The following is a 26,453-nucleotide window of genomic DNA, read 5'->3' on the forward strand; positions in this document are numbered from 1 at the left end:
TTTTAACTACCCCGAAATCCAAACTACATTAATACACCTATAAAAATATATACCATATATACACATTATGAATATCTATATAAATATATAATTACAAAAATAAATACTACATATCATATATATATATATATATATATATATATATATATATATATATATATATATATATATATATATATACACTTCATCAATATCTATATAAATATTTAATTACAAAAATAAATATCTACTACATACCTATCCCTGTAAATATGAATATATAAACTATCCCCATAAATAAATATATACCATATACTAAGTTAGTTCTAATATAACAATCATCCCTATTCTATTTATCCCTCATCATCCTCCATTAACATACTTCCTCTTCTATATACTTGTTTAAAAATATTTTTTGTACCTTTTTTTTAAACAGATTTATATTTACACTTTGTTTTATTTCTGTCTCCAGTCTGTTCCATAAAGTCACCCCACAGCTCGATACGCACATGCTTTTCATATTTGTTCGAACCTTTGGTTTTTTAAAATTTAGGCCTCCCCTTAGATTATATCCCCCCTCTCTCTCACTAAACATTATTTTTTGGCAATAGATTATTTCTCGCTTTGTACATTATTTGTGCTGTTCTGAATTTGACCAGATCCATAAATTTCAACATGTGTGATTTTATGAATAGTGGGTTTGTGTGATCTCTGTATCCTGTTTTGTTTATTGTCCTTATTGCTCTTTTCTGTATTGTACATATCGGCTGTGGTTTTGTAGGTGTTTCCCCAGACTTCGACACAGTAAGTCAGATATGGCAAAAATAATGAGGAATATAGAGTACGCAAAGATTTGCAATCAAGAATATGTTTTGTTTTCCACAGAATTGCCGAGCACTTTGCCAGTTTTGCTCGTACGTATCCTACATGAGGTTTCCAGCAGACTTTATGATCCAAAATCACACCAAGAAATTTAATTTCCTGTACCATTTCTATCTTAGTATTTTCTATTATCAATTCTACATTACAATCTATTTTGTGTCTCCCAAACAACATGATCTTTGTTTTGCTTAGATTTAATGATAATTTATTTTTGTCAAACCATAGTTTTAGTTTATTTATTTCAGTTGTGATTGTCTCTAAAGTCTGCTGCAAATTCTCACCAGAACAAAAAATATCGGTGTCATCTGCAAACAAAACAAATTTCAGTACTTGCGAAATTCTACATATGTCATTGATATATAATATGAATAATTTCGTACCTAATATTGACCCCTGTGGTACCCCACATTTAATGTTCATGAAATCAGATTTATGGTCACCAATCTGCACAAACTGTTGCCTGTTTCTTAGATAGCTCAACAGCCAGCTCCACCCAACTCCCCTAACACCACACTTTTCTAGTTTACTTAATAATATACTATGATCAATGGTATCAAATGCTTTTTTTAGGTCCACAAATACTCCAACTGCTATTTTTTTATTGTCTATACAGTTTGTGATTTCCTCTATTAGTTCCATTAGTGCCATCGATGTTGATCTGTCCGTTCTGAATCCATATTGACTGTCCGTAATGAGGTTGTGTTTTTCAATGAATTTGTCCCAAAAAGTTTTTCGAGTATTTTGGAGAATTGGGGGAGTAAAGAAACAGGCCTGTAGTTTGTGAAATGGTGTCTATCTCCAGTTTTAAACAATGGTATCACTTTTGCAATTTTCATTTTGTCTGGAAATGTACCTGATTGAAAAGATAAATTGCAGATGTGGGTGAGTGGTTTCACAATTCCCTCAATAACTGTCTTTACTGTTAACATGTCTATATCATTCCAGTCTGCAGAGGTTTTGTTTTTACATTTTCTTACAATTTGCATAATTTCTTCATCATCAGTTTCAGTTAGAAAAATTGTACTTGGATTTCTGTCCCCCATATCTTCTATGTCCCCACATTGTGTTGTCTCGGGTTCCTTTATTTTTGCCGCTAAATCTGGTCCCACATTTACAAAGAATTGGTTAAAACCATTCAACACATCCTCCATATTATTTATGGTCTTATCATTTTCAGTGTAGTACTCCGGGTAATTTGTAGTTTTGTATCCATTTCTCACAATACCATTTAGTACAGTCCATATACCTTTAATATTGTTTTTATTTTTCTCCACTAATTTATTATAATAGTCTTTCTTACATATTGGACATATAGGACAATTTTTATTATATAGTTCATTGAATATTATTAAAAATTCCTCATATGCTTTATCAACATCTTTTTCTTTATAAACTACATTCCAGTCCTGTATCATTAAGTCATTTTTTAGTGCAATCATGGTTTCTTCAGTTTTCACTCTTATATATTTATAATTTTTAGTATCCTTTTTCTTGCTATAATTACAGTAATATGCATTAAAAATAGGTAGGTGGTCACTGATGTCTGTTAATAGTAGTCCACTCTCTGTATTATTTTCCAGGATATTAGTAAATATATTATCTATTAAAGTGGTGCTGTGAGAAGTGATCCTGCTTGGTCTGGTAATAGTTGGATACAGTCCCATACTGAACACTGAGTTAATGAAATCTTCTGTCATTTTGTGTTTCTTATGATTTAAGAGGTCGATGTTAAAATCACCACAGATGTACATGACCTTCTGTGTTGATTTTATGAACATACTTTCCATCCAATCTATAAAAACCTCTCTGCTTGATCCAGGAGATCTGTATATACAGCTCACCGTTATAGTTTTCATTTTTTCACAACATATTTCTACTGTAATACACTCCATCCAATCATCAACAGCTACCGTCATTTTATTATTCATTTTATATTCCAAACTATTATCAACATATATTGCCACTCCCCCTCCGCTTTTGTTCTTTCTGTTGATATAATTTAATTCATACCCGTTCAGCTCAAAATCTACTCCCATCTCATCATTGATCCAAGTTTCTGATATGGCTATTATATTGAATGGAGTATTGAACTGACTGAGATATTCCTTCATTTTATGGAAATTGGCATATAGACTTCTGGTATTGAAATGAATAATTGATATTTTATTTCCTTCTCTGATCGTTGCATTGTATTGATTTTCAGTGTAATACCGGCAGCTGATATTGATGTTGCTGAAAAGATTATTTTCCGGATCAATATTATTTTCCATATCTTGTGTTTTATGCTCAGTATAAAGGAAAGTGTCCAGCTCTTGTGTCCAGTGTCCAGTCCTTGTGTCATGATTGTAAGTTGCTTTGATTGGCTCCCTCAGAATTTGTCCAGTTCCCCAATATCTCGGATGACCAGGATCTTGGCCTCTTCTGGAGATCCCTTCAGCTTTATGAATATTTTGCAGTTTTGTGTCCAAGTGTGGGGTGGCACGGTGGTGTAGTGGTTAGCGCTGTCGCCTCACAGCAAGAAGGTCCGGGTTCGAGCCCCGTGGCCGGCGAGGGCCTTTCTGTGCGGAGTTTGCATGTTCTCCCCGTGTCCGCGTGGGTTTCCTCCGGGTGCTCCGGTTTCCCCCACAGTCCAAAGACATGCAGGTTAGGTTAACTGGTGACTCTAAATTGAGCGTAGGTGTGAATGTGAGTGTGAATGGCTGTCTGTGTCTATGTGTCAGCCCTGTGATGACCTGGCGACTTGTCCAGGGTGAACCCCGCCTTTCACCCATAGTCAGCTGGGATAGGATCCAGCTTGCCTGTGCCCCTGTAGAACAGGATAAAGCGGCTACAGATAATGAGATGAGTGTCCAAGTGTTTTGGATTTTCCCCTGTTTCCTCAGGAGTCTCACCTTTCTTGCAATGTCTGCATTTTTTTTTGGTTAATTGCTCATTTAGAAAAATGTCTGAGCCTTTCAGTTTCCTCCCTTGCTTTAACAGTTGCATTTTATGCTTTCTGTTGGCAAATCTTATTATTAAAGCCGGTTTGTCTGTGTTGCTTCTCCGTGGGAGACGGTGACATGCTTCGATGTTTGAGCTTTTTACCTCTCTCCCTTTGGAGTGCAGGAATGCTATCACCTGTTTCTCCACAGAGTTAGCATCCTCCTTGTTCTGCTCCTCTCCATCTCCTCTCGCCACCGCTCCAGCATGTGACCGGGGTTTAATCTGCAGTCCGGTCACAATGATGTTATTTATCCAGGTGTATTGCTCCAGATCCTCCACTCGGTTCTCGAGAAAGGCGATCCTCTTTGTCTTCTCTGTGTTCTGCAGCCGCAGAACTCTGACCTCTTCCACCAGGTCCAGGATGGTCTTCTGCTGCATCCTGACAGCAGAGATTTCCTCACCCAGAAAGTCGAGGGATTTTTTTGATGTTGTCAATCTCCTCGACCGTAGGAGCTCTCTTCGGGGGCATTGTGTTTGTTGTTGTTACGCAGCCTGCAGGTACCTCTCGGCCCGCTCCCGCGCAACCTCTCAGCCCGCTCTTGCTCAGCCTCACTCTCGCCTCCAGCCTCCAGACTGATGAAGACCACGCCCACCGGATATGACATCATTAATTAAACTGCTGTAGAAGAAGAGTAATGGATGATGATGATGTAATGGGGAACTGGTTCAGTCGCGGCTCCTAAAGAAAGGAGCGCGACCCACTGCTCCAGGAACTGAGACTGGGGGAGTGAACCCAAGTGCAGAACCAACGAAACACTGATGTGCACAAGGTGCTGAGCAGGGGATCGGGCCGAGAGACGCCTTGGAAAGCAAACTGAGGGATGAGCACCTCCAAAGAGGAGGAAAAAAGAAACCAGAGGGTCACCCCACACTAGACTGGAACCTGGGGCTGGAGGACTGGGAGAGCAACATGCAGCCCAGTGAGATACCAAGGCAGTAAAAATAGAGCGCTGGGAGGGGCCCTCACTAAATCTGGCAGGGAGTCTGGGGGTCCGACTGCAGAACATTTAGGAATTTTTCATGGCGTTTCCTAAAATTCTACACAATCAGAGGCAGTAGAGTAAGCACAAACTGTACTCGGGTCAAAGTACTGTGACTTTAATAATAACAATAATAACAATAATCATATTAAATGACGACTCGAGTCGTGAGTCACTTCATATGATGATTTATTCCATCGATAATATTTTACATTCAAATCTATCGGAATATCAGTTCAGACCAAAATAAAAATCTACACTTTCACTCCACTATTTACCAGTTACACTTTTTAAAACCCTGATGTCAGTTTCTCTTCTGACATATTGACGACCAAATCTGATGCCCTTCTCTTTTTAAAGACAACTTTGTGTCATTTTATAGAAACTCCATCTGTTTGCCATTTACAGTGGTGCTTGAAAGTTTGTGAACCCTTCAGAAGTTTCTATATTTCTGCATGAATATGACCTAAAACATCATCAGATTTTCACACAAGTCCTAAAAGTAGATAAAGAGGAGAGGCCTGTGTTACGGCCCGCTCTGAAAAGGTGGAAGCTGACCAGCTGCAGTTCAGAGTCTGGTACGAGTCCTCATCGCCACGTCTCCGTGTAGCATAAAATGGAAGATGAATAAAAGTCCCTGTTTCTCTCCACCAGCAGCTGGAGTTCCTCCAGTTTATTGTACAGTAAGTGAACATTGGAGAGAAATATCGCAGGTAGAGGAGTGTGAAGTCCGTGCTGGTGTTGACGCATGAGCGCACCAGTGCATTTCCCTCTCCTCCGGTATCTCACTGAGTGAGCAAAGGTGATCGCAGTTTTGACCAGAATGTCCAATAATTCCATAGATGACACCATAAAAGTTGGTAGTAAGTCTGCTGGAGTTGTTCCCCTGATGTTCATGAGCTCTTCTCTGGTGAAAGACGTTCGAGTATCGCAGCAATGAACTGAGCTCACTCAGATCTTTTTGCTGTCGAAATTGACACTCAAGTTTTTTCCAAGCTCTTGAAATCAAAATGCCCTCGAATATTTTCACATTTGTGTATTCATGGTTTAATCATGACCGACACATCTGAGTGAATCTCAGGATTCGCTGATTTTTAACAACAACAGTGTGGATTGATGGAGTGAAGTGGAGTTTTTGGGTTTGCCCCCTCGCCATGCTGGTTTTTGTCACAGTGATGTTCCAACATGAAGGATCTGCTGAGCCACCACTGTCCCCACAAGCCTCCTACCTTCCCTCACAGTGTGTTCCTTTAACCCCCGGTTGAAAACAGTGGCCCTGGCTTTGTATCATGGCTTCATAAATAAAATACTTCATTTTTTAATCGGACAGAATAAACCTTGGTGGCTGTTCATGGACTTTGACAGACAGTCCAAGTGTAACCTTGTGTTTTTCTAGATGTGGACGACCTGCTGAGATCAGCTTCACTGCTTGACCTGTTTAACATTAGCAAAGGTTTTGGAAAGACAAATCAATTATACTTGATTAAAAGAATGAAAAATGATCTATTCATGGCGAACTCTTTTTTTTTTGAGTACGTGGAAGGTTTGTTGTCTCACTTTGGCTATTCTCTAGCAGAGATGGGACTCGAACTTGCAACTTGGACTCAAGTCATACTTAAGCCACTCATGCAGTGACTTGAGATTTGACTTTAGATTCATCCTCGAAAGACTCGAGACTTGTGAACAATCTTTATTAGTTTTCATCTAGTTCATATTGTAATGTGTAAACAGTTGTGTTACATATAATGTGTAAACAGGATCACTTGCTCTTGCTGATAACTGCAGTTTAGAATCTAATTTGCTGTATTAGTCATTTACACATTTGGTCATCTCCAAAGAAAGCCACCTTGACACCTTTTGATCATTCTAGACTAAGAGCAGGATGGGTGGCTCGATCTTATCATTTCAATTTCCACTCAAAATCCAGGGGAGCTGTAATTCTTATTTATAAAAATGCTCCATTCATCATGTCAGGGGTTGAGGCAGATCCCGCTGGTCACTACATAATAGTTGTGGGTAGATTAAATAACACCCCAGTCATCCTGGCAAATGTGTATGCACCAAATTGGGATGACAGTACATTTTTTACTAGGTTTTTCCCACGTCTACCCAATATGGACACACATCGCCTCATACTAGGGGGAGATATGAACTGTGTACTGTCGCCTTAACCAGATCGGAGCTCACCCAAAACCATGGCCCCATCTAAAGCAGCACTGGCAATTCAACTGTTTCTTAATACATATGGGATGGCTGATACTTGGCGCTTCCGGAACCCCAAAAGTAAAAGTTTTTCTTTCTACTCATCAGTCCATAAAAACCATATTTGCGCATGGATTATTTTTTTTTCTAGAGTCAATTACTTCCATTAATTAGAGAATGTGAATATCAGGCAATAGTAAAATCAGATCGTGCTCCATTACTGATGACTTTATGCACACCAACTACACACACTAGGGACCGTCCATGGCGTTTCAATACGTTACTATTCTCTGATAGTGGATTTGTCAAATTCATCTCAGCTGAAATAACTGAGTATCTAGCACGTAATCAAACTCCAGGGATGTCCTCTTCAGTAATCTGGGAATCAATGAAAGCATATCTTAGGGGACAAATTATATCATATAGTGCCCAAATAAAAACAAACAAACAAACAAACAAACAAACAAAATGAACGCCTTAAAAAATTAACCAGAGACATACTGATGTAACCTTAGCCCATTCCCCATCAGCTGACCTATTCAAGCAACGACTAATTCTTCAAACTGAATTCAACCTTTTATCCACAAAACATGCTGAAAATCTTGTAAACAAATCAAGACATAAGACATACAAATATGGTGAAAAGGCCGGGAAGATTTTGGCCCACCAGTTACGTCAAAGGAATGCAGACCAATCCATAGCTGCAATAAACAATGAGACGGGTATTAAACTTACAGACCCGTTAGAGATCAATCAGTGCTTCCATACGTATTATTCAAAGCTCTATGGCTCAGAATCCACTAATGATGAATCTTTATTTAATTCTTTTTTTAGCACCTTTAACAGCCCTATAATCAATGAAGAAACCACTGCAGAATTAGGTATCCGAGTGAATTCTTTACAAAATTTGCTACTGAACTTGCTCCCATATTGCTTTCAGTCTATGAAGACTCGCTTATCTCCGGCTTGCTACCTGAAACAATGAGACAAGCAGTCATCTCATTAATCCCTAAAAAAGATAAAAACCCGTTAGAATGCAGCTCATTTCATTACTGAATGCTGATAGTAAACTACTTGTGAAAATGTTAGCCCACTGTTTAGAAACTGCTTTACCCTCCATCATTGCTGACGATCAAACGGGATTTATTAAAAATTCTCATTCCTTTTCTAATATACGCAGACTAATGAATATCCTTTACAATCCCACGCCACCCGATATACCTGAATTACTTTTATCACTCGATGCTGAGAAAGCATTTGATTGGGTGCAGTGGGATTATCTCTTCTATACTCTAAAAAGATTTGGACTTGGTGCAAAGTTCACCTCATGGATTCGGGTTCCCTTTAGCAGCAATCCGTACAAATAACAATCTGTCCGCCTTTTTCTCATGAGGTCGCGGTACCAGACAAGGCTGCCTTTTATCGCCATTTTTATTTGCCTTGGCGATCGAGCCACTAGTGATTGCACTACATGGCGACATTGCAGTCAATTTCCTCTCACTTACAGAGTCTCTGAAACAAGACTTTGAACGTTGGAACTTATCACTATCATTAGGAGGTAGAATTAATACCATTAAAATGAATGTGCTACCAAGATTTTTATATCTGTTCCAATGTTCACTGATCTTTTTGACAAAATCCTTCTTTCTTCTTATAGACAAATTGATATCCTCATTCATAGGGAATAAGAAAAATCCACGAATACGTAAAAACATTTTAGAATGACACTGTGAACATGGAGGGTTATCCTTGCCCAACTTTCAATATTATTATTGGGCAGCCAATATACACGCCGTGTTATATTGGCTTAATCTATCACATGATCGTGACCCAAAACGGTTACAGTTAGAGAACTTGTCAAGTCAAGTTTGTTTGTATAGCGCTTTTAACAATAGACATTGCCTCAAAACAGCTTTACAGAATCTGAATGACCCAAGGCATGAGCCAATTTTATCCTAATCTATCCCCAATGATGAAGTCCGTGGCGACAGTGGCAAGGAAAAACTCACGCCATGAGGAAGAAACCTCGAGAGGAACCAGACCCAAAAGGGAACCCATCCTCACCTGGACTACAACAGACATGACTCACTGTAAGCCCGGACTTTGTATTTAATTAAATGTTTTAATACAATGTACGTAAAAATTTAAGTTTGATTGCATTACTAAAAAATATTAAGTATATTCTACTAATTTGTACACATAGTCAAAAGTGTTAATAAGTTTAAGTTGAATGGCCTTAAAATTCTAAGTTTTAGTCATGACCACGCCTCTGTTTTAATCTGCGCAGAGTTGTGAAGCCGCCGTTTTAACTTTCACAGATCAGCAGCGGTTACGGGAGGTTTGGTAAAATTCAGAGTGAGCTTCAGCCAACGTTTCTTCTCTGAACTTAGTATTTTGGATCCTGACTGTCGGTGGGAATGTTTGTTTTAACTTTAAGAGCAGTGAAAATCGCGTGTTTTACAGTTACAGGTGGTATTTTACCAATTTCACGTCATTTTCATCTGTTGGCTAAGTTGCTTTTGTCACTGTGGAGAGCTCTCTGGATTTGGAATGGGACACTTTTGAAAACTTTTCGGATAATGTAAGTATACAGCACAACCATATCATAGGTTTAATCATTATATATTGTACGATTAAGTAGCTAACGTTAGAATTGACGTTCTTCCTCTATTAGCTAAGCGCTCACTTGCTGTTAGCTGCAGTGAACACCCGACCGACAGCACAGAAAACGCGCTCTTCCCGCTGCGCAGCACAAGGGAGAAGGAGAGAGACAGGAAGGCGGCGGTCCGTTGGTGCATCACTGTTTGGATTTATTTGGACATGTTATTTGGTTAAGTAGGTTTTTGGTGTGTCAGTTCATCACTATTGCTTACCTTTTCCATCCTCTCTCTCTCTCTGCCCTCCTGTCTCTCTCTCTCCCTCTCTCTGAAAGTAAATATTTCTGTCAGTGAAAATCTTATATAGTATATGCACATTTTCTCAGTCCTGCCATTAAGAAAGATGAACACCATGCTGTCAGTCTTGTGAATCCAGGATTTGATTGTTTTTTTTTCTGCTCCTTTTTTTTTTGTAAATGTGCTATCTACAATAAAAGAGAAAAAGAATGTACATTTGTTTTCTTTTTTTGTTCATTAAAGTTAATATTGCTATTTATATTGCATTAAACCAACTTGGCATTTAGTGTAATGAACTTAATGTTACATTTAATGATTATACAAAGCAATTGGTTTAGCAAAAGATTTTAAGTTAAATCAACTTGGTATCTAGTGTGTTGTACTTAAAATAGCAATTCCATTCCCATCAAGCATTTAAGTTTAATTCACTCAAGTTTTGATTATACATTACTTAATTTTTTTTTAAGGCAACTGGTTTCCTCAAATTTTTTAAGTAAACTCAACTTATCCGGGCTTACAGTGAAGAGGATATTAAGATTTTAAATATTAAAGCAGTTAAGTGAATTAGACTTATCATATTAAGTTCTGAGCATTCTAGTCTTAAGTAGACTGCACAGTTTTTGTTTAGTTCATTAATTAAGTCGTTCAAGTTGATTGTACTTGACATTCATTTTCTCTACTCTTCATAACTTAAACCACTTAAGGCAATCGCTTTACTAAAGTCGTTTAAGTGTACTCAACTTATCCGGGTTTACAGTGATATAACTAACAGTTTTAACATGAAGTCAGTTTCGTTGATGTTATAAACTCTTCATTGATGGAAACTTGAGTGCAAAACTGTTCATGACAACTGCAGTCCTAAAGTTAGCAAGCCAACTGTAGTCCTCAGCCACAAAAGCATTACTGTAAGAGTCCAGAGCGTCCTCCAGGTGTAACCCTCAACGGTCCACATGGGGCCGTCCTCTACAGGAGTGATGCGATGAGACTCCAACCAGACACAGGGCACCAGGATGGATCAGGCAGGTCCGAGGAGCAAAAGAGGTTCAGCACCTCGATCCCAGGATTGACATGTAACTCAGATGGACAGATGGGGAGAGAGAGAGAGAGAAAAAACAGGTTGTTAGGTATGCCCAATGTCACCTGAATAATAGGTACAGTATACATTTTGCACTGAGTACATATTGTCATGTAGACCTGCCTCTCTACACGCTTTACTGTGCTCCAAGCTCCCACCGCCTGAACCCACACTCAGGCACTCTATGAACCCAGTGGTTAAGCATTCCTTGAAGATCTGGGCACAGTTTAGACGAGCATTTTTACTCAACAGTCTCTCAGTTAATGCCCCTATGAGAAACTATATGTTTAAACCCTCTATTACAGATAGATCTTTCAGTGCTTGTATAGTTTTGCATCATTTGAGCAGCTGAGATCTAAATTCAAAATCCCTAACTCATTTTTTCAAATACTTGCAACTTCGCAGCTTTGTATCATCAAATTCAGCTAATTTTCCATCTTTCCCATTCAGTACTCTCCTTGAATTGGTTTCAGAGCTCAGGTCCAACTGTAAAGAGTATTGGAAAAATCTATACTTTACTCAATTCTTACAATTTAGAATCCCTGACACGTTTAAAAAGACACTGGAAGGAAGAATTAGATACAGAACTTTCTGAAGACAGACGGCAATCAACATTAGATAAGATACACTCATCCTCAATTCATTTAAAACAAAGTACAATTCACGATTGTATTACTTTATGTTATAGATGTAAAACCCCTCTTTTTTCAATTATTTTTTCCTTTTTCTGAACTCATTTGTGGTTCATTTTGTGTCTTCTACAAATTATGTGCAAGGTTTTACATTTAGGACGGTGCAAAGGGGTCGGGTTGTGTGTTGGACTATAAACTATTTAAAATTGTATTTTGTATAAGCTAAAAATTAATACCTTGAACAAAAAAAAATTTGATATTTACAATCATGTTGTATTTTTTCTTTAGTGCATATTCTTTTATAGATTGACAAATTAGTATATTTTATCAAAAGCTTGATATAAAAATTCCCAAATGTGATAAATCACTTAAAACTTTGGGTTGGTGTTCTCTACTTTCAGCCTCTACTATTCCCTCGACATAAATGAAATGTTTTTATTCACTAAACATAATATACACATGCTCTCTGTTCATACTGTCTAATCACTTGTTTCTCTAATATTTTCAGGTTGAGGTCAAAAGTCTGAAATAGTCAAAAATGTCATTTTCACCATGAAATTTTTTGGCTGATAACATGCAACAGTAAAACGACCCCAAATATACCCCAATCAACTGTCTGATTTGACCTACTTTCCAAGGTCAAGGAGGTCATTTTCAGTTTTTAATGCACCAATTTCTTCAGTTATTGGCATGTCCAGATACTTTAGGGAGTGAACACAATCTTTAGTGCATATTGTAATAGAAGTAAGTGGCAGACAGATGGAGTTTCTATAAAATGAAAGTTGTCTTTCAAAAGAGAAGGACATCAGATTTGGTTGTCAACATCAGAAGAGAAATTGACCTCAGGATTAAAAAAAAAAAAAAAAAGTAACTGGTAAATAATGCAGATTGGAGGGAGTGTAAATGAAGAGTAATGTTACAAAAGTGTGAGTAACAGCAGCAAATGCAGGACACTGCATTGTCCACTAGCTCCTGATCATCTCTGGACTTTTGGTTAATATGATTCAAGTCTGGATTACCACTCAAATTAGAGATTATTCTGAATACTGTTAACCTAAAGGCATTCCAGTCTCAGTATGAAACAAGAGCAAGGTGTTCCTGCTGGGAGTGTGAACTTCCTCTCAAGACACCAGCAGAAGAGCTCTACAACCCTATTAGACCCAAGATAGCGCACTGTATGACATTTCCTATTAATATCAGGCATAACACTTTTATTGACTCCAGTTAAGTTTAAGACCTGCAATTAGTTCAGCAGGGAATAGATCCTAATTACTTTTGGTGGAACACTTGTAGGTAGCAGAAAAACTGAGTGACGATGGTGCACATCTACAGGATGGTTTAAAAGATGAACAATTCCCGGCCAGGTTTCCTTCCAGTACTGTCATTTTAGTGAGGTGATTACCAGAAGAAAGGGTAAAATTTGGATGGAGACATTTTGGTCCTCAGTGTACTGCTGTACAAGTTAACTTCAACCTTGTACAGAGTGACTACAAATCTGTCTGAACCCACTTTTTTAGGCAATCTAGCAAGACACCAAATAAACTTCAAAGCAGTTCTCAAACAGCAGCAACTTTATTTCATGTGAAGACACTGCACAGGAAACTTGACGTGACCTAATCCCCTGATGACTTCACATCCTGTGGCTGAGAGGAAATCAGAGTTAGACTAAAAATCATAGATCAGTAGAGTATGAGAAAGTTAAGTGTCCATCTTTAGCAGACCTCTGGGTTCTCTGGATCTGCTGCTCTGTTCTGTGTGGGCGAGGTCTCAGCTTTGCTTGACAGATCCCTCATACTCGTTTCCCTCACAATTGGTCTTGCTTGCCTGCAGACACACTTGTTAGTGCTCAGATTAGGGCCATTCCAAAGCCACCTACAAAACCCTTAAGTCACTTAACTGTACAACAGATAATTGGTTGTGATCACAATCATACAGTCAGGTTAAGGTTAGTTTTAGACTGACTTCAGAAGTTATTCCTTGTCACACTGTAGGACAGTCCAATAAATAATGCAATTCAGAGCTTAAGTGATTCCATCCCTCCCTCAATTGTAAAGTGACCTTGGGTGCAAGAAAGGCACTATATAAATTGAATGGATTATATTTGGAATTAAGAAGCTGAACATCAATATTTAAGGGAACAAGTTTGTACTGGACATGATAAACTTGTTACATGCAAGTTTCTTACAGAAACTAGAGTTTTAAATTGCCTTCATGATGAAATTCCCTTTTCAAAAGTGACTTCAGGGCAGGGCTTTGAACCAGAATTTCCCTATTGGTTCGTTCCGAACAGAAACGGAATTAACGTTTCCGGTTTTGGGTTCCACCATTAATAGATGTTCCCGAACCGGTTAGAACAAAAAAAAAAAAAAAAAAATTTCGTTCCCGGAACGGTTAATTACGTTCCCTGTCAGCGGTTTAACAAATGGCTATAAAGTTATGTCTGTCTCATCCAGCTTAAGCCAAATGTAGGCTAATTCTATTACAACCTTCATTAAATAAGACAAGAAATAATTCAAAACAATTATTTCAAATGTTGGCAATTTGGATTCTCAGTACGTCTTCATCTACACAAACAGAAAAAGTGCAAATAATGAAAATTTTTTAGTGCGTTACCAAAGGCTAGTCAGGCCCTATAGAGGGCTACCGCATGACGTCACCGCGCCGTGAGATTTTGTTAGGCGCCATATTGGAAGACCAAGTACACATCTATACAAGTACATAGATAAAACAAACTACAGCTGAAATGTAGCCAGGGCCGGTTCTGCCCTAATCTGGACCCGGGTGCAACATCGCGCAACCCCCCCCCAAAAAAAAAAAAAAAAACCCACACACCAGTCTAAATCAGGACAACCATCACATAACTAAACATTTTATATCAACCATTTTAACTAAATGGGCTATAATAAATAAGCCTGCAGGCAGCCATGGCGGGCTGCCTCAGAAAAGTAACCATTTGTCCTACCTTAAAACTCGTTTTGCATTTTCTGCCTCCTTTTTTGTATTTTCGACCCTCCGTTTATTTTCTTTCCTTTTCTGAAAACCCGATTTGTGTCCAGACATTTTGTTCTGCTACCAACGAACTAACTCGTCAGGTCTCGTCTCTCGAACCCGCGATGATTCCCGTGGGAGGGGCAACAACTGATACATTTTTACAAACAGCCAATAGGGAGGTTGCAACGTTCAGGCTCTTTGCTCAGACACTCAGTAACGGAGACATGATAGCAGTCCACCTTCCCGCTCTCTCCATTCAGTCAGCGAACGTCACACAGGAAGTGAACCCCAGCGGGTCATAAACTTGTGCAGGAGAAGAATGGCTTTTTTATTTGTAGTCTACGGAAACTGAGGAACGAAATAAAAATTGGTATTAACCGGTTACCATTATTTTTAATAAGCGTTTCTGTTCCGGAACATAAAAAATAATAAAGTTTCTGGTTTCGTTTCTGTTCCATGTGAAATAGAAAAAAAGTTCCCGGTTTTTGTTTTCGTTCCTTGAACTGGTTCAAAGCCCTGCTTCAGGGAAACAAAACCTTAGCTGTGAAGCTTTTTGCACCAGTAAGCTGCCTGTTACTAATCAACAGTAGAGTTGGTAAGCTATACTTTTATAAGTTATCAATTTTACAGCACACACTTGGCTGTAGCATCTACCTCTGACTTGCAGCCTTCTTCTGGATAAGCCCAATGATCACACCCAGGACAATGACTCCAACAGCCAATCCCACAGTGGCATAGATAACTGGCCCTTGCATCATACCTCCAACCTCATGCTCACAGTATTCACCACTGTAACCTGAGGCACACTCGCACGCCACCTGTCCATCCAATGTCATACACTTGCCATTCCCGTTACACAGCCTCATCCCACAGGAGTCGGAGTCCATACTTCCCACCTTAACATCTTTGGAGTCAGGCCTGTCCACAGCTTTAGGAACAAATGGAGGAGAGGATTTGGGAGGCTCAACAGTGGAGCCCAGATCTTTTACTACAGCAGAGCCATCAGAAGCTTTTGGTGATGGTGGAAGTGGAGACATGGAGCTGGGATGAACTGTTGGTTCAAGATCCTCAGATTTTTCTTGTTCTTTAACACCTGAAGCCCGGGGGGGGGGGGAACAAAACAAAAAGCCCATCTTGTCAGGAATACAAGACACAGACTGTACAAAGTTGATATCCTGATACATTTCCTCAGACCAGAGGAAATGAAAACCATCTGGCTAATAGTCAGGAAAACTGGGGGGGGCACTTGCAGCCTCAGAAGTTGTCTCCAGTGACCATCATGCCACTAGAAAGTTGAATATGCATTTTCCACTTTACTTTTTGCCTGAAAGAGTTACCCAGATGTCATTTTGAACATGACTCAAGGAGACAGAATGCTTTGCACATAATCAACTAAACCCATAAGCAGGATCCCATTTCTGATTTTAGATCACAAGCCAGGACATTAAATTTCAGTGGTTTAATAGACTTAATTCAAATTCAGGTTTCTGCATCAAGTTAAAACTTGATTAAAATGGCCAGATCCATTTTTTAAAAAGGGAACCATTTCTCCACAGTTCATTCCACTAAGAGACGTGATGGACAGTCCTCAGTCAAGAGTGTAAACATTCTTTGCCAGATTTCTGGTTGTTTTTAAAAACAAAGTCCTGAAAAATTGAATTAAAGCCAGTAGACCAAATCAGATATTAGGATTAAAGACACTTCCTCACAGATCTCATCTGAGGCATCAGCACAGTTTGGATCACCATCACAGAACTGCTCTAGGGGTACACATGCATCTCCACGAAGACACTGCTTGGTGCCAGGGGGGCATCGAGGCGCAGTGGTGCAGCTCGTCTCGTTCATGGGAAGGAAGCCCTGCCCACAGTGGCATGTTCTTCCACCAGGAAATGCCAAGCACAGCTGACTACAGCCACCATTTCCATCAGCACACAGATTAGTGCCTAAAACACAGAAGGAAGTCAGCAAGAGAAGCCATGCCAGTCTCCACTGGATTTTTTGCACCAATTTAAAAAAAAAAGTTACCATTTTGACTGGCTTTATGGAAACCCTTCATGTCCAGCACTTTGGTTTTCACCTTAAACCACATTGTAGCTGTCTGATGATCCTCACTGAACCAGCACTTTATGGAATCTGAAAGGACATGAACATTGAATTGATGTCCAACTACTAAGTATTGGCTAAAAGAGAAGATTACATACCAGTCTTTGTGAGCCAGACAAGAATATTGTTAGCCAATGCAAACACCACCACAGGTTCCTCACTTCTCAAAACTTTATGGTCAGCACCATTAATCCCAACAGAGGTGATTAGTCCCAAACCTGCAGTACAAACCCAGATGATCAGCTTGCACATGAGTGATTTCATTAAAGTGCCCTCTGGTATGAATAACATAACCCAGATGCTTGGTCTCAGAGGAAAATAAAGATACTAGAACAGATGATCCTTCACTAAGAGGAAGTAAAACACTTAGGAAAAGCCAGTGTGGTATCTACTTCATGCTCAGCACCACCATTTTAACATTTAGTGCAGGAATATGCTGTTTGGAACACAATCCTGACAGTTTGGTATACAAGAGTAGATACTCACTAGTGTCAGCCCAGTAAAGTGTGGTTCCATCAGCCGAGAGGCTCAGCGAGACTGGATTAACAGCACCATCCCAAACCACAGTGCGGTTCCCTCCATCCATATGGGCACACTCCAGACGAGTTCCTGTTCCCTGCAGCTCAGTGTTACTGAAACACAGCCACCCTGTTGGAGGGTGCAGAGCAATAGAGCGCACCACACCTTTGTCAATGATCAGAGCAGTGTGTATTCCATTTGCTGAGGTCACATACACTCCAGGTTGCTCTCCAGAGCTCCAGAACACATTCAGCGTGATGTAATCAACAGCCATTGCTGCGATTGAGCCCTTCAGTTTAAACAGCATCCCATGCCATGTTACCACTGCCTCCTTCAGTTTAAACAGACCCACAGCACCAGTAGCTGCATCCCAAATGTAGAGCATCTGCTCCTTCAGAACCAGGTCTAATGCTGAAGCAGTCTTCACTTCAGGGAGATCAAATCCCTCATGCGCTGGCCAGTCATGAAGACCAACACCTGAACCCCTGCTGTGTACATAAACCTGAAATACCCACACAACAGGACTATGAGCAAGGCTGATGAACACAATGTTCCTGCAACATCTGTACACACCTGTAATATTGAAGTAGGGAGTATGAACCAAAGGAAGGTTGAGTCTTCTGGTTTGGAACAAGTCAGTCCATTGTCATCCAGCAGGAATTGAGATGGGCACTTGCACACTGCACTCAGTCCAGGTGCCAAGACACACATGTGAGAGCAGCGCTTTGATGCACATGGGTTCTCAACACCTGGCTGCAGCAAGGCATGAATCACCTGTTTAAAACAGAACATACACTAGTGTTACAGGTACCTTCTGACAAGAAACTCCCAATGCCTCCCTAGCTGACTGGTGCGCATTCCATTAGCACGCCATAATTACTAAAACCCACAAGGTAGCCTTCCTTGGTGGATTAGCTGACCAGCATCCTACAATGCTCCTTTATCCCAGAGTGGGAAGGCAGTTAAAGTCAGATCACTGCTCTTGTTTAGCTGAACAATTAACACTCCCTAAATCAGATAAAACTTATGACATGACAGTAACTAGGAAGTGCCAACTCCATTAGATGACCAAGTGGTACTTCCCTTGAGACCAAGTGGCTGGCTGAGCTGTTTGAGCAGAACCAGTTGCTGCTTTCCCGTCACCTTCTGAGCTCTCTGGATGGTCCCTCTACGCTTATCAGACCAGTAAAGCGAATCTCCAAACACTGATAACGAGAATGGACTGAGAAGCTCTGTCAGCTGCAGGATCTTCAAGATAGATGTTTAAAGCTCAGTTAATAAGGCAAACAATCCACCAAGCAGACATTAAATAAAATATTCAAGAGACACCACTCAAGTTAGAAGCTGCCCATCAAACTAAGTGGCTGAAGTTTACCTTAACATCACTTCCATCCAGTGTGGCTGACCCAATACAACGCAATTTCTTGTCTGTCCAGTAGAGTCGGTTCTGAAGCAGATCCACTGCCAAACCCACAGGCCAGTGCAGAGAGCCATGCACCAACACTAGTCTGTTTGAGCCATCCATCCCTGCTCTTCTGATCTGAGCTTCATCACCCACTTCTGACCAGAACATCACACTGATGCAAACAGTGAACATTATTGATAGAGGAAAAGTCTGACATGATTCTAAAGATGCCTACATGAGACATGTATGAACAGGCCCAAGATCTTTACCCTTTTTGAGGTAGCAAGGCCAAAGAGTGCAGCTTATTTGTATCGTCCACAATGACCACAGGTCCTGCCCCAAGATCATCCAACCCCACAGCATTTATTTGTCTTGCTGCCTTGTCTGTCCAGTACAGGTTCCGGCCCACCCAATCAACTGCTATACACTCAGTCCTCACACCTACAAGGACAAAATTCCAACACTTCATCTCTTCAACTTCAGTGTTTAAAAGACCTTAGTTTAGATGTTAGGCTGCACCTTGGATTAGTGTTCCTCTGCTCTTCTGGTCCAGTGTAGTCCACATCACAACATCACTGTTTATCCAGTACACTTTCTGCTCCTTCCAGTCATAATCCAGAGAGGGGACAGGTTGCTTTTCAGAGGAAAGAACTTCCAGGCTGGTGTTCTTGAGATTGATGAGGAAGATGTCCGACTGTATAGCAGCTAACAAGTACGCCTCACCTGAGGGCACAGGAAAGGACATGAACAGCATGAAACCTGATTGGGGAGCTCTAGCCACAAACTTCAGCATGTGGCAACTTCTTGGGTTCCCCACACTAAAAATTAGCAGCTAGTCTAGACCATCTAGCTTAAGAAGGGAGTACCTCAAAGCAGAGGGGCACACATTACTGCAATTACCATAAAACCACCTTTGATTGCTGGCAAAACTAGTACATCTCTAGCAGAAGTCTAGAGACTTGAATGGAATTTCCAAAAGATACAGTTCTTTTGAGTGGAGACTAATCACCAGTTAGATTAAATTAAAGGGGCTGGCTCACTCTTTCCAGAATCCAGCTGTTTTGAAGTCACATGACCACTGCTCTGCCAGCTTTCTGTGCACCAAAACCTCTGCAAATTCACTGTTAATGAGCCCTTCGAAATCCAGCTCACATTTTCATCCATGGATGTTTAATAGAACATGCCAGACATTTTTGTGGTCACATGAAATGGCTGAAGCCAATTCTGGTCCATTAAAATGTAATCTTATGGTCAAAAGAATTTAAATATTTGACATACGTTTGTAACAACTTATGATCTATGGCTAAAGAGGTCACCTGATTTTCAATCTGCAACAAGCAGTTAAAAAAAAAAAAAAATCCCTGGATCCAAATAACCCTTTAGTCAATAGGCTTCTGGAAAGGGTGAGCTGGACCCTTTAATAGGACAAACTGCTAATTGATGAAATGCTTAGAGTTGTTTTTTTTTTTTTTTTTTTAAACACATGACTCAGCACACAATACTCAAGCATACAGACACTCCAGCTCATGTAGCATCAAAAAGTGCAGAATGCATGTTCACAGCCTTCCTCTCACTCACATGCCCACTTTAGCACAAGTAAATGGGGCCCATAACCCGTTTCTCTTTACCTGTGCTCTTACAGCTGCGGCCATCAGACTCCAGGATATAACCGGGATTACAGGAGCACGCATACGAGCCATCCGAATTCATACAGGAGTGATCGCACACATCTGGAGTCTTCACACACTCGTCCACATCCATACACTTCACACCATCTACTGGCTCATAACCTTTCCTGCACCAGCAACGCTACACACACACAAACAACTTAAGACTTGCAAGTCATTACATTTAAAAGCTCATGAAAACAGTAAACTTTAAAAAAATAATAATTCACCCTTTACATTTCCTCAGATGGGTCTGACTTCTGATTAAAGTTAGCCAAAAACAAACATCCCAAGAGTCATGGATCTGGGTAGATATTAAAGTTTAATGCTATAATAGATAAACATGACTAACAGTTACACTCTGCTCAGCTCATTTGTTAAAATGAGGGAGTGAATGAAGCCAAGGAGCCATTCCTGCTCAAGTTTAGAGTAACTGGAGCAGGAGGCTTACCGTTCCTTTGGGTGTGCTGTAGCAGTCCTGTGCACATTGCAATTGGTCAGAACATGAGTCACTTGTACAGGCTCCACCCTCATCTGAGCCATCTGCACAGTCAGCTTTACCATTACAGACCAGTGAGGGGTCCAAACACTCCAAACTGTCACACTGGAACTGATCAGGAGGGCAAGACACCGGCTCACCTGTCTCACACAAACATGGTTAAAGGTTGGAGTGACCGTCACTTTGCACCAAGAGGATTGTTGTAACATAAGCCTCAAAGGACCTCTTGTACAGTGTTCCAGCTCTGAATCTAAAAACCTTACAGGGAGAACATTCCCAAATCAGATTTCCTTGAAGAGAGTCACTTTCCTTCAGACACCATCCTGAGAACAGCATGTTAATTCACAAGCAGAATAAAACTATGGACAGACTGCATTGAACAGGGAGATTTTTAAATATGTCCCGTTCAAACAGCTCCAATAACCACTTTAGGAAAAGAAAATACCTGCTAGAGACAAGATTTCTCTGAAGTCCACAATAATCTCAAATCAATCCCTTATTTAATAAACATCTAAGACTAACAGAATAACCCAAGATACAACTAAAAAAAAAAAAAAACTTGCCAGTTGAGAACCATCAGCAATTCTGTAATGCAGTCATAGCAAAACATCAGAATGTGACCAGAAGGACCTGCCTCAGCCCCAGCCTGGCCAGTTATACCAAGTGAAAGTAGCTCTGTGCAAAACAAGTCAGAACATTAAACATTTTTCTTCAGCAGGTTATGTTCAGGATGTTCCCCACAACACCCACCAGATCCCCTGCACATTTCCTCTCCAAGCCACCAACACCTTCACATAAGAGCCTGGAGGAAAAATACTGGCTCTCAAACACTTTGGGAAATATTGGCCATGTTACCAGATTTGCCAACTGATCATGAGGAGTAGAATAAAGTTAAACACTGAATTTGCCAGAAAAGAAACTCAAGGTCTCAAAGCAGACTTCAAGTTCTCAGATGAGGCTACAGAAAGATTTACACAGGAGTTGATTTTGAAGTTGTCTCTGGGTTTGATTGCTGTACTGTAAACAGAATGCAGGACTGACTCACATCCAGCCTCATCACTCTCGTCTCCACAGTCTCTGGTGCGGTCGCAGTGCCAGCTCTGAGGAACGCACTGAGTCTGAGACGCACATGGCCACTGAAACTCCCCACACTGCACTGCAGACTCCTTACAGTTCTACACAGACAGGAAGAGTTTTGAACAAGCATACAGTCACCACCTCTCATAGAAGGCAACACTTCCACTGTTCCCCAGCTGAGCTGGAACATCAGGGTTACCTGCTCATCAGACATGTCCTTGCAGTCATTCTCTCCATCACAGATCCACTCCTGCAGCACACACTGCTGATTGTTTTTACAGCGATACTGATCAGCAGCACACTCCACCTGTGGGACACACCCATCCTCATCAGAGCGATCTTGGCAGTCTGTGTAACCATCACAGCGCAGGCTGTCAGACACACACTGACCACTGCGGCACTGAAATTCCACACTGCTGCATTCCTCCTTTTCTGGATGGAGAAAGAGGGAAAAATGTGAACAGGAAAAATTTAGTCTCTGGTTAAAACAGGACATAAAAGTTGTGTTACCACAGTCCACTTCATCGCTGCCATCTTCACAGTCGGCTTCTCCGTCACAGACAAAAGATTGAGAAAGGCAGCGTTTTTTGTCACAGCGGTGAAAGCAGCCCTCGTCTGGGTGAAAACAGTCCACCTCATCTGATCTGTCCTGGCACTGTGCTACACCATCACACAGCTGCATCTTCTCGATACACATCATACCATGAGCACACTGGAACTGACCTGATATCACAGACAACAGAATTAAGACAAAATCACCCATACTGGGATTTCACTGGAATACTGCAGTACTGTAAGCGGTTCCTGTTTGGGAAAACATCCATACTGGAATACTGCAGCAAGTCAGGCTGTTACTATGAGCAGTTCCGGTTTGGGAAGCAGCACAAGTGAAACTTGGTCACCTGAACAGACCCTCAGTGACTAAATTTGGATCAGAGCGCTCATTCATACATACAGCCTTTCCCAATAAGAAAGGGAAAAGACTTAATCTATTACAGACATAACCTTTACTTCATTTCCACATCAAGATCAATTCCATAAAAGTTGAGTCAGTGTTTTATCCTGCAGGCTTGTTCAAGCCACCAAATGACTGACTTCATGCTTTTCACAGGTTAAGTGAAATCAAACTCTTTGGAACCCAAAACCATTGCTGTTTAAGGTGTTTGTGGACAGTGCTTGAGTAACCCAGCTCATTACAGACTTACCAGCACTGCACACTGAGGAACAATTCTCTTCATCAGAGCCATCAGGACAGTCTCTCTCTCCATCACACACATGCGTGTGAAGCACACACTCAGAGCCATCTTTACATGGAGTGAAGCCAAAGCGACAGTGCAGAGGCTCCTGGGCACCCACTCCACCCCCTACAGAGACAAACAGCATCATGTGAACAGGTTGGGAAGCACTTCCTTCAGAACCCCATGGCTCTCTTGTATATTACATAGAAGATGGTATAAGCATAGACACCATGTTTACACCATCTAGTGCATGTGTAAAAGGCAAGTGTAGGGTGCTTGGGGAAAAAAAAAAAAAAAAAAAACCCACACAACCCCTAATGCCATGGGGCTCAAAGAGGGGACTTGTGATTTATATTCAAGGCAGGCCTTATTTACTTCATTACTGTGCTGCGGTTTTAAAGTCACATGCCAGCAATAGAGGTGACCATCAACTAGTGCCAAATGTTACTGTTCTTTACTCAATTGAGAATTTGAAGTTTGAGAACTCCTAATGGAAGCCATTGGAGTTGGCTTGTGCCACCAAAAACTGAATTAGATATTTTTTCCCCTTTAAATAAGGTATAGAGCATCTCAAACAAGAGGCTGGTGTAACTGCAGATTTTAATTCCAAATCAAGCAGGAGACATCCCCCCCCCCCAATTCCACTGGTTTTGGATCAGCTGACAATCATTTCTGGGGAGAAGAGACCCACAACAGCCATGCCAGCCTCTTACAGATGGGGCAAATAATGGTAAACATGAAAATTAGATTTGCACACAAACATCCAATCAGATCAGTCACACATGGGAGCTGGATTACAATGGAGGACGATGCATGTTGGGTAAAACTACATTAGTCATTTAAACATTAGAACCCCCCCCCAAACACACACAGCTAGCATTAGCAGTGCATTTGAATGCAAGGCCATAATTTAGTAAAAAGACAATTAAAAGGCAGTGTTTGAAAGGTTTCTCAGCTGGGCCATGAGCTCATGTCTGTGCTACACAAACCTGAAAACACAGCTTTCAAACTCCAGACCCAATTACCGGAAGTGAGTTTAGAGCACCAAAACTTAAGCTTATAGCTCTAACCTGTCCTCTGGAAACTAGGGTTTGCTACTACATAATGGGTTTAAGACCTTCACTCTGAAGAGTTACAGTTCTTGCTGTGAATTATATATAAACACTAATTCCTCAGCTCCACTACTGCACAGATTCAAACATGAACCTCTCCTTTTCAAACAACGCCTGACTCAACTCCTCAGATAAGGAGTCCCTCAGGAGCTGAAGGTGTGTCCGGGCTCAGAGACCCCTCACCAGCCAGGTGACCCCGGGCGTGCCCAGGCTCAGAGACCCCTCACCGGCCAGGTGACCCCGGGCGTGCCCAGGCTCAGAGACCCCTCACCGGCCAGGTGACCCCGGGCGTGCCCAGGCTCAGAGACCCCTCACCAGGCAGGTGACCCCGGGCGTGTCCGGGCTCAGAGACCCCTCACCGGCCAGGTGACCCCGGGCATGCCCAGGCTCAGAGACCCCTCACCAGCCAGGTGACCCCGGGCATGCCCAGGCTCAGAGACCCCTCACCGGGCAGGTTCTCCACATGCAGCTACACTGAAGAACCAAGTCTTTACTCAAAGCCTGGAGTGACTGTGGTGATGTTCTGACCTGAGAGAAGTTGGGAGAGAGTCCAGGCCGCGATGCTCAGCGTCCACATCACCCGCACCGCCCACATGACTGCAGCATAGAGCCTGGCGCACGCGCTGCTCATTTATAGGCGCCGCCCACACGCGCCGCTCTGCGCGAGCTGATTAATTAATTACTCTAACGGATCATTCCGATAAAGGCACGTGACGTTTAGGAGATTTCTATAAATATTTAAGTGCTTTTAATTCCATCAAAATACACCTGATTATTTTAATCTGATCTGTCTCTGACAGAAATGTGATACAGGAACATGAACATGCATCAAACCCAGGAGAACTGGAGCCGATACACTCCAGGTGCACCTCTTACCTGGGAAGGTGCAGATAGAGGACCTAAGGGCTTTACTCTACAGCACACAGTGAGGGTGGGTTTACATACCACCCCAGCGACACCAAGAGGGACATTTCATGGACATTATTACACGTTTGTCTTTTCTCCACAATGTGCTGCAAAATTAAAGTTTCAATCCTGATAATTAATTAAACTCAGTGCACGTTACTGACACCTGGCGATCAAAACTATAAAGTGCAGCTATTAATCCACAGACAAATGCAGCACTCAATGACTAATTAATAATAATAATAATAATAATAATAATAATAATATCCTCATGGGATACTCCTATACATAGAAGACCACACTTCTGGTATTGACTGTTAATTAACACAGTAAACATAAGCCATCCATTATCTGTAGCCGCTTATCCTGTACAGGGTTGTGGACTGGAGCCTATCCCAGCTGACTATGGGTGCTAACCTGCATGTCTTTGGACTGTGGGGGAAACCGGAGCACCCGGAGGAAACCCACACAGACACAGGGAGAACACGCAAACTCCACACAGAAAGGCCTCCGTCGGCCACTGGGCTTGAACCCAGAACCTTCTTGCTGTGAGGCGACAGTGCGAACCACTACACCACCGTACCATCCAATTTAGTATAATTTTTTTTAAATCACATTTAACCTTATCCTAGTCCTTTATTGTTCCTTTACTTGTTATCTGAACTATAAAGTTTGGTTGTGTTTCTTGATTTGGAAAGTGAATAACAACATCGACAATCTGTGTACATTTATATTATATATACGGGATATTTTTTCTTAAACATCAGACTGCCCTGTTTTTTAACTGGTTCCAGTTTTCAGATTATGAGCTAGCACTAGATATATATGCGTGTGTGTGTGTGTGTGTGTGTGTGTGTGTGTGTGTGTGTGTGTGTGTGATGCCTTTCAGTGGACTGGTGTTGCATGCAGGGTGTGTCCCCCTGTGTTGTGTTCTCAGGACAGGATCTGCTCCTGATCCACTGCTGACTGAGGAACATGAAGAAGGAATTATTTTAATTGAGTTTTCAGAGCGGTGGCACGGTGGTGTAGTGGTTAGCACTGTCACCTCACAGCAAGAAGGTCCGGGTTCGAGCCCCGTGGCCGGCGAGGGCCTTTCTGTGTGGAGTTTGCATGTTCTCCCCATGTCCGCGTGGGTTTCCTCTGGGTGCTCCGGTTTCCCCCACAGTCCAAAGACATGCAGGTTAGGTTAACTGGTGACTCTAAATTGACCGTAGGTGTGAATGTGAGTGTGAATGGTTGTTTATCACTACGTGCCTGCGATGATCTGGTGACTTGTCCAGGGTGAATCCCACCTTCTCACCCATAGTCAG

The 26,453-nt window shown here is 41.3% G+C and overlaps 1 protein-coding gene across 1 annotated transcript; it reads right to left on the reverse strand.

Annotated features, from left to right (window-relative positions):
* Window positions 1-13,256: 13,256 nt before the first annotated feature.
* lrp13 (low-density lipoprotein receptor related-protein 13) lies at window positions 13,257-24,868 on the reverse strand. The gene is made up of 18 exons (XM_060907967.1): window positions 24,766-24,868; window positions 23,093-23,251; window positions 22,398-22,610; window positions 22,087-22,319; window positions 21,856-21,985; window positions 20,763-20,950; window positions 20,273-20,453; window positions 19,164-19,367; window positions 18,914-19,085; window positions 18,615-18,816; window positions 18,296-18,487; window positions 17,813-18,013; window positions 17,207-17,741; window positions 16,819-16,938; window positions 16,643-16,750; window positions 16,327-16,560; window positions 15,272-15,710; window positions 13,257-13,450 (listed from the first exon to the last, which is right to left on the reverse strand). Exons 1-18 carry the CDS (start codon window positions 24,866-24,868, stop codon window positions 13,339-13,341), a joined length of 3,726 nt encoding a protein of 1,241 aa, XP_060763950.1. The 3' UTR covers window positions 13,257-13,338.
* Window positions 24,869-26,453: the final 1,585 nt, after the last annotated feature.

The sequence above is a fragment of the Neoarius graeffei genome, chromosome 24 (assembly GCF_027579695.1).
Source record: "Neoarius graeffei isolate fNeoGra1 chromosome 24, fNeoGra1.pri, whole genome shotgun sequence".
NCBI classification, from domain to species: Eukaryota; Metazoa; Chordata; class Actinopteri; order Siluriformes; family Ariidae; genus Neoarius; species Neoarius graeffei.

What these genes read in the sequence shown, in the direction of transcription:
- lrp13 (XM_060907967.1), bottom strand. Translation starts at nt 24,868, where the DNA reads ATGAGCAGCGCGTGCGCCAGGCTCTATGCTGCAGTCATGTGGGCGGTG. An exon ending in TCTCTCCCAACTTCTCTCAG is followed by an intron (nt 23,252 to 24,765) that starts GTCAGAACATCA and finishes TTGTCTCTGTAG; the next exon opens with GGGGTGGAGTGGGTGCCCAG. An exon ending in CGAGAGTGATGAGGCTGGAT is followed by an intron (nt 20,951 to 21,855) that starts GTGAGTCAGTCC and finishes TGTGTGAGACAG; the next exon opens with GTGAGCCGGTGTCTTGCCCT.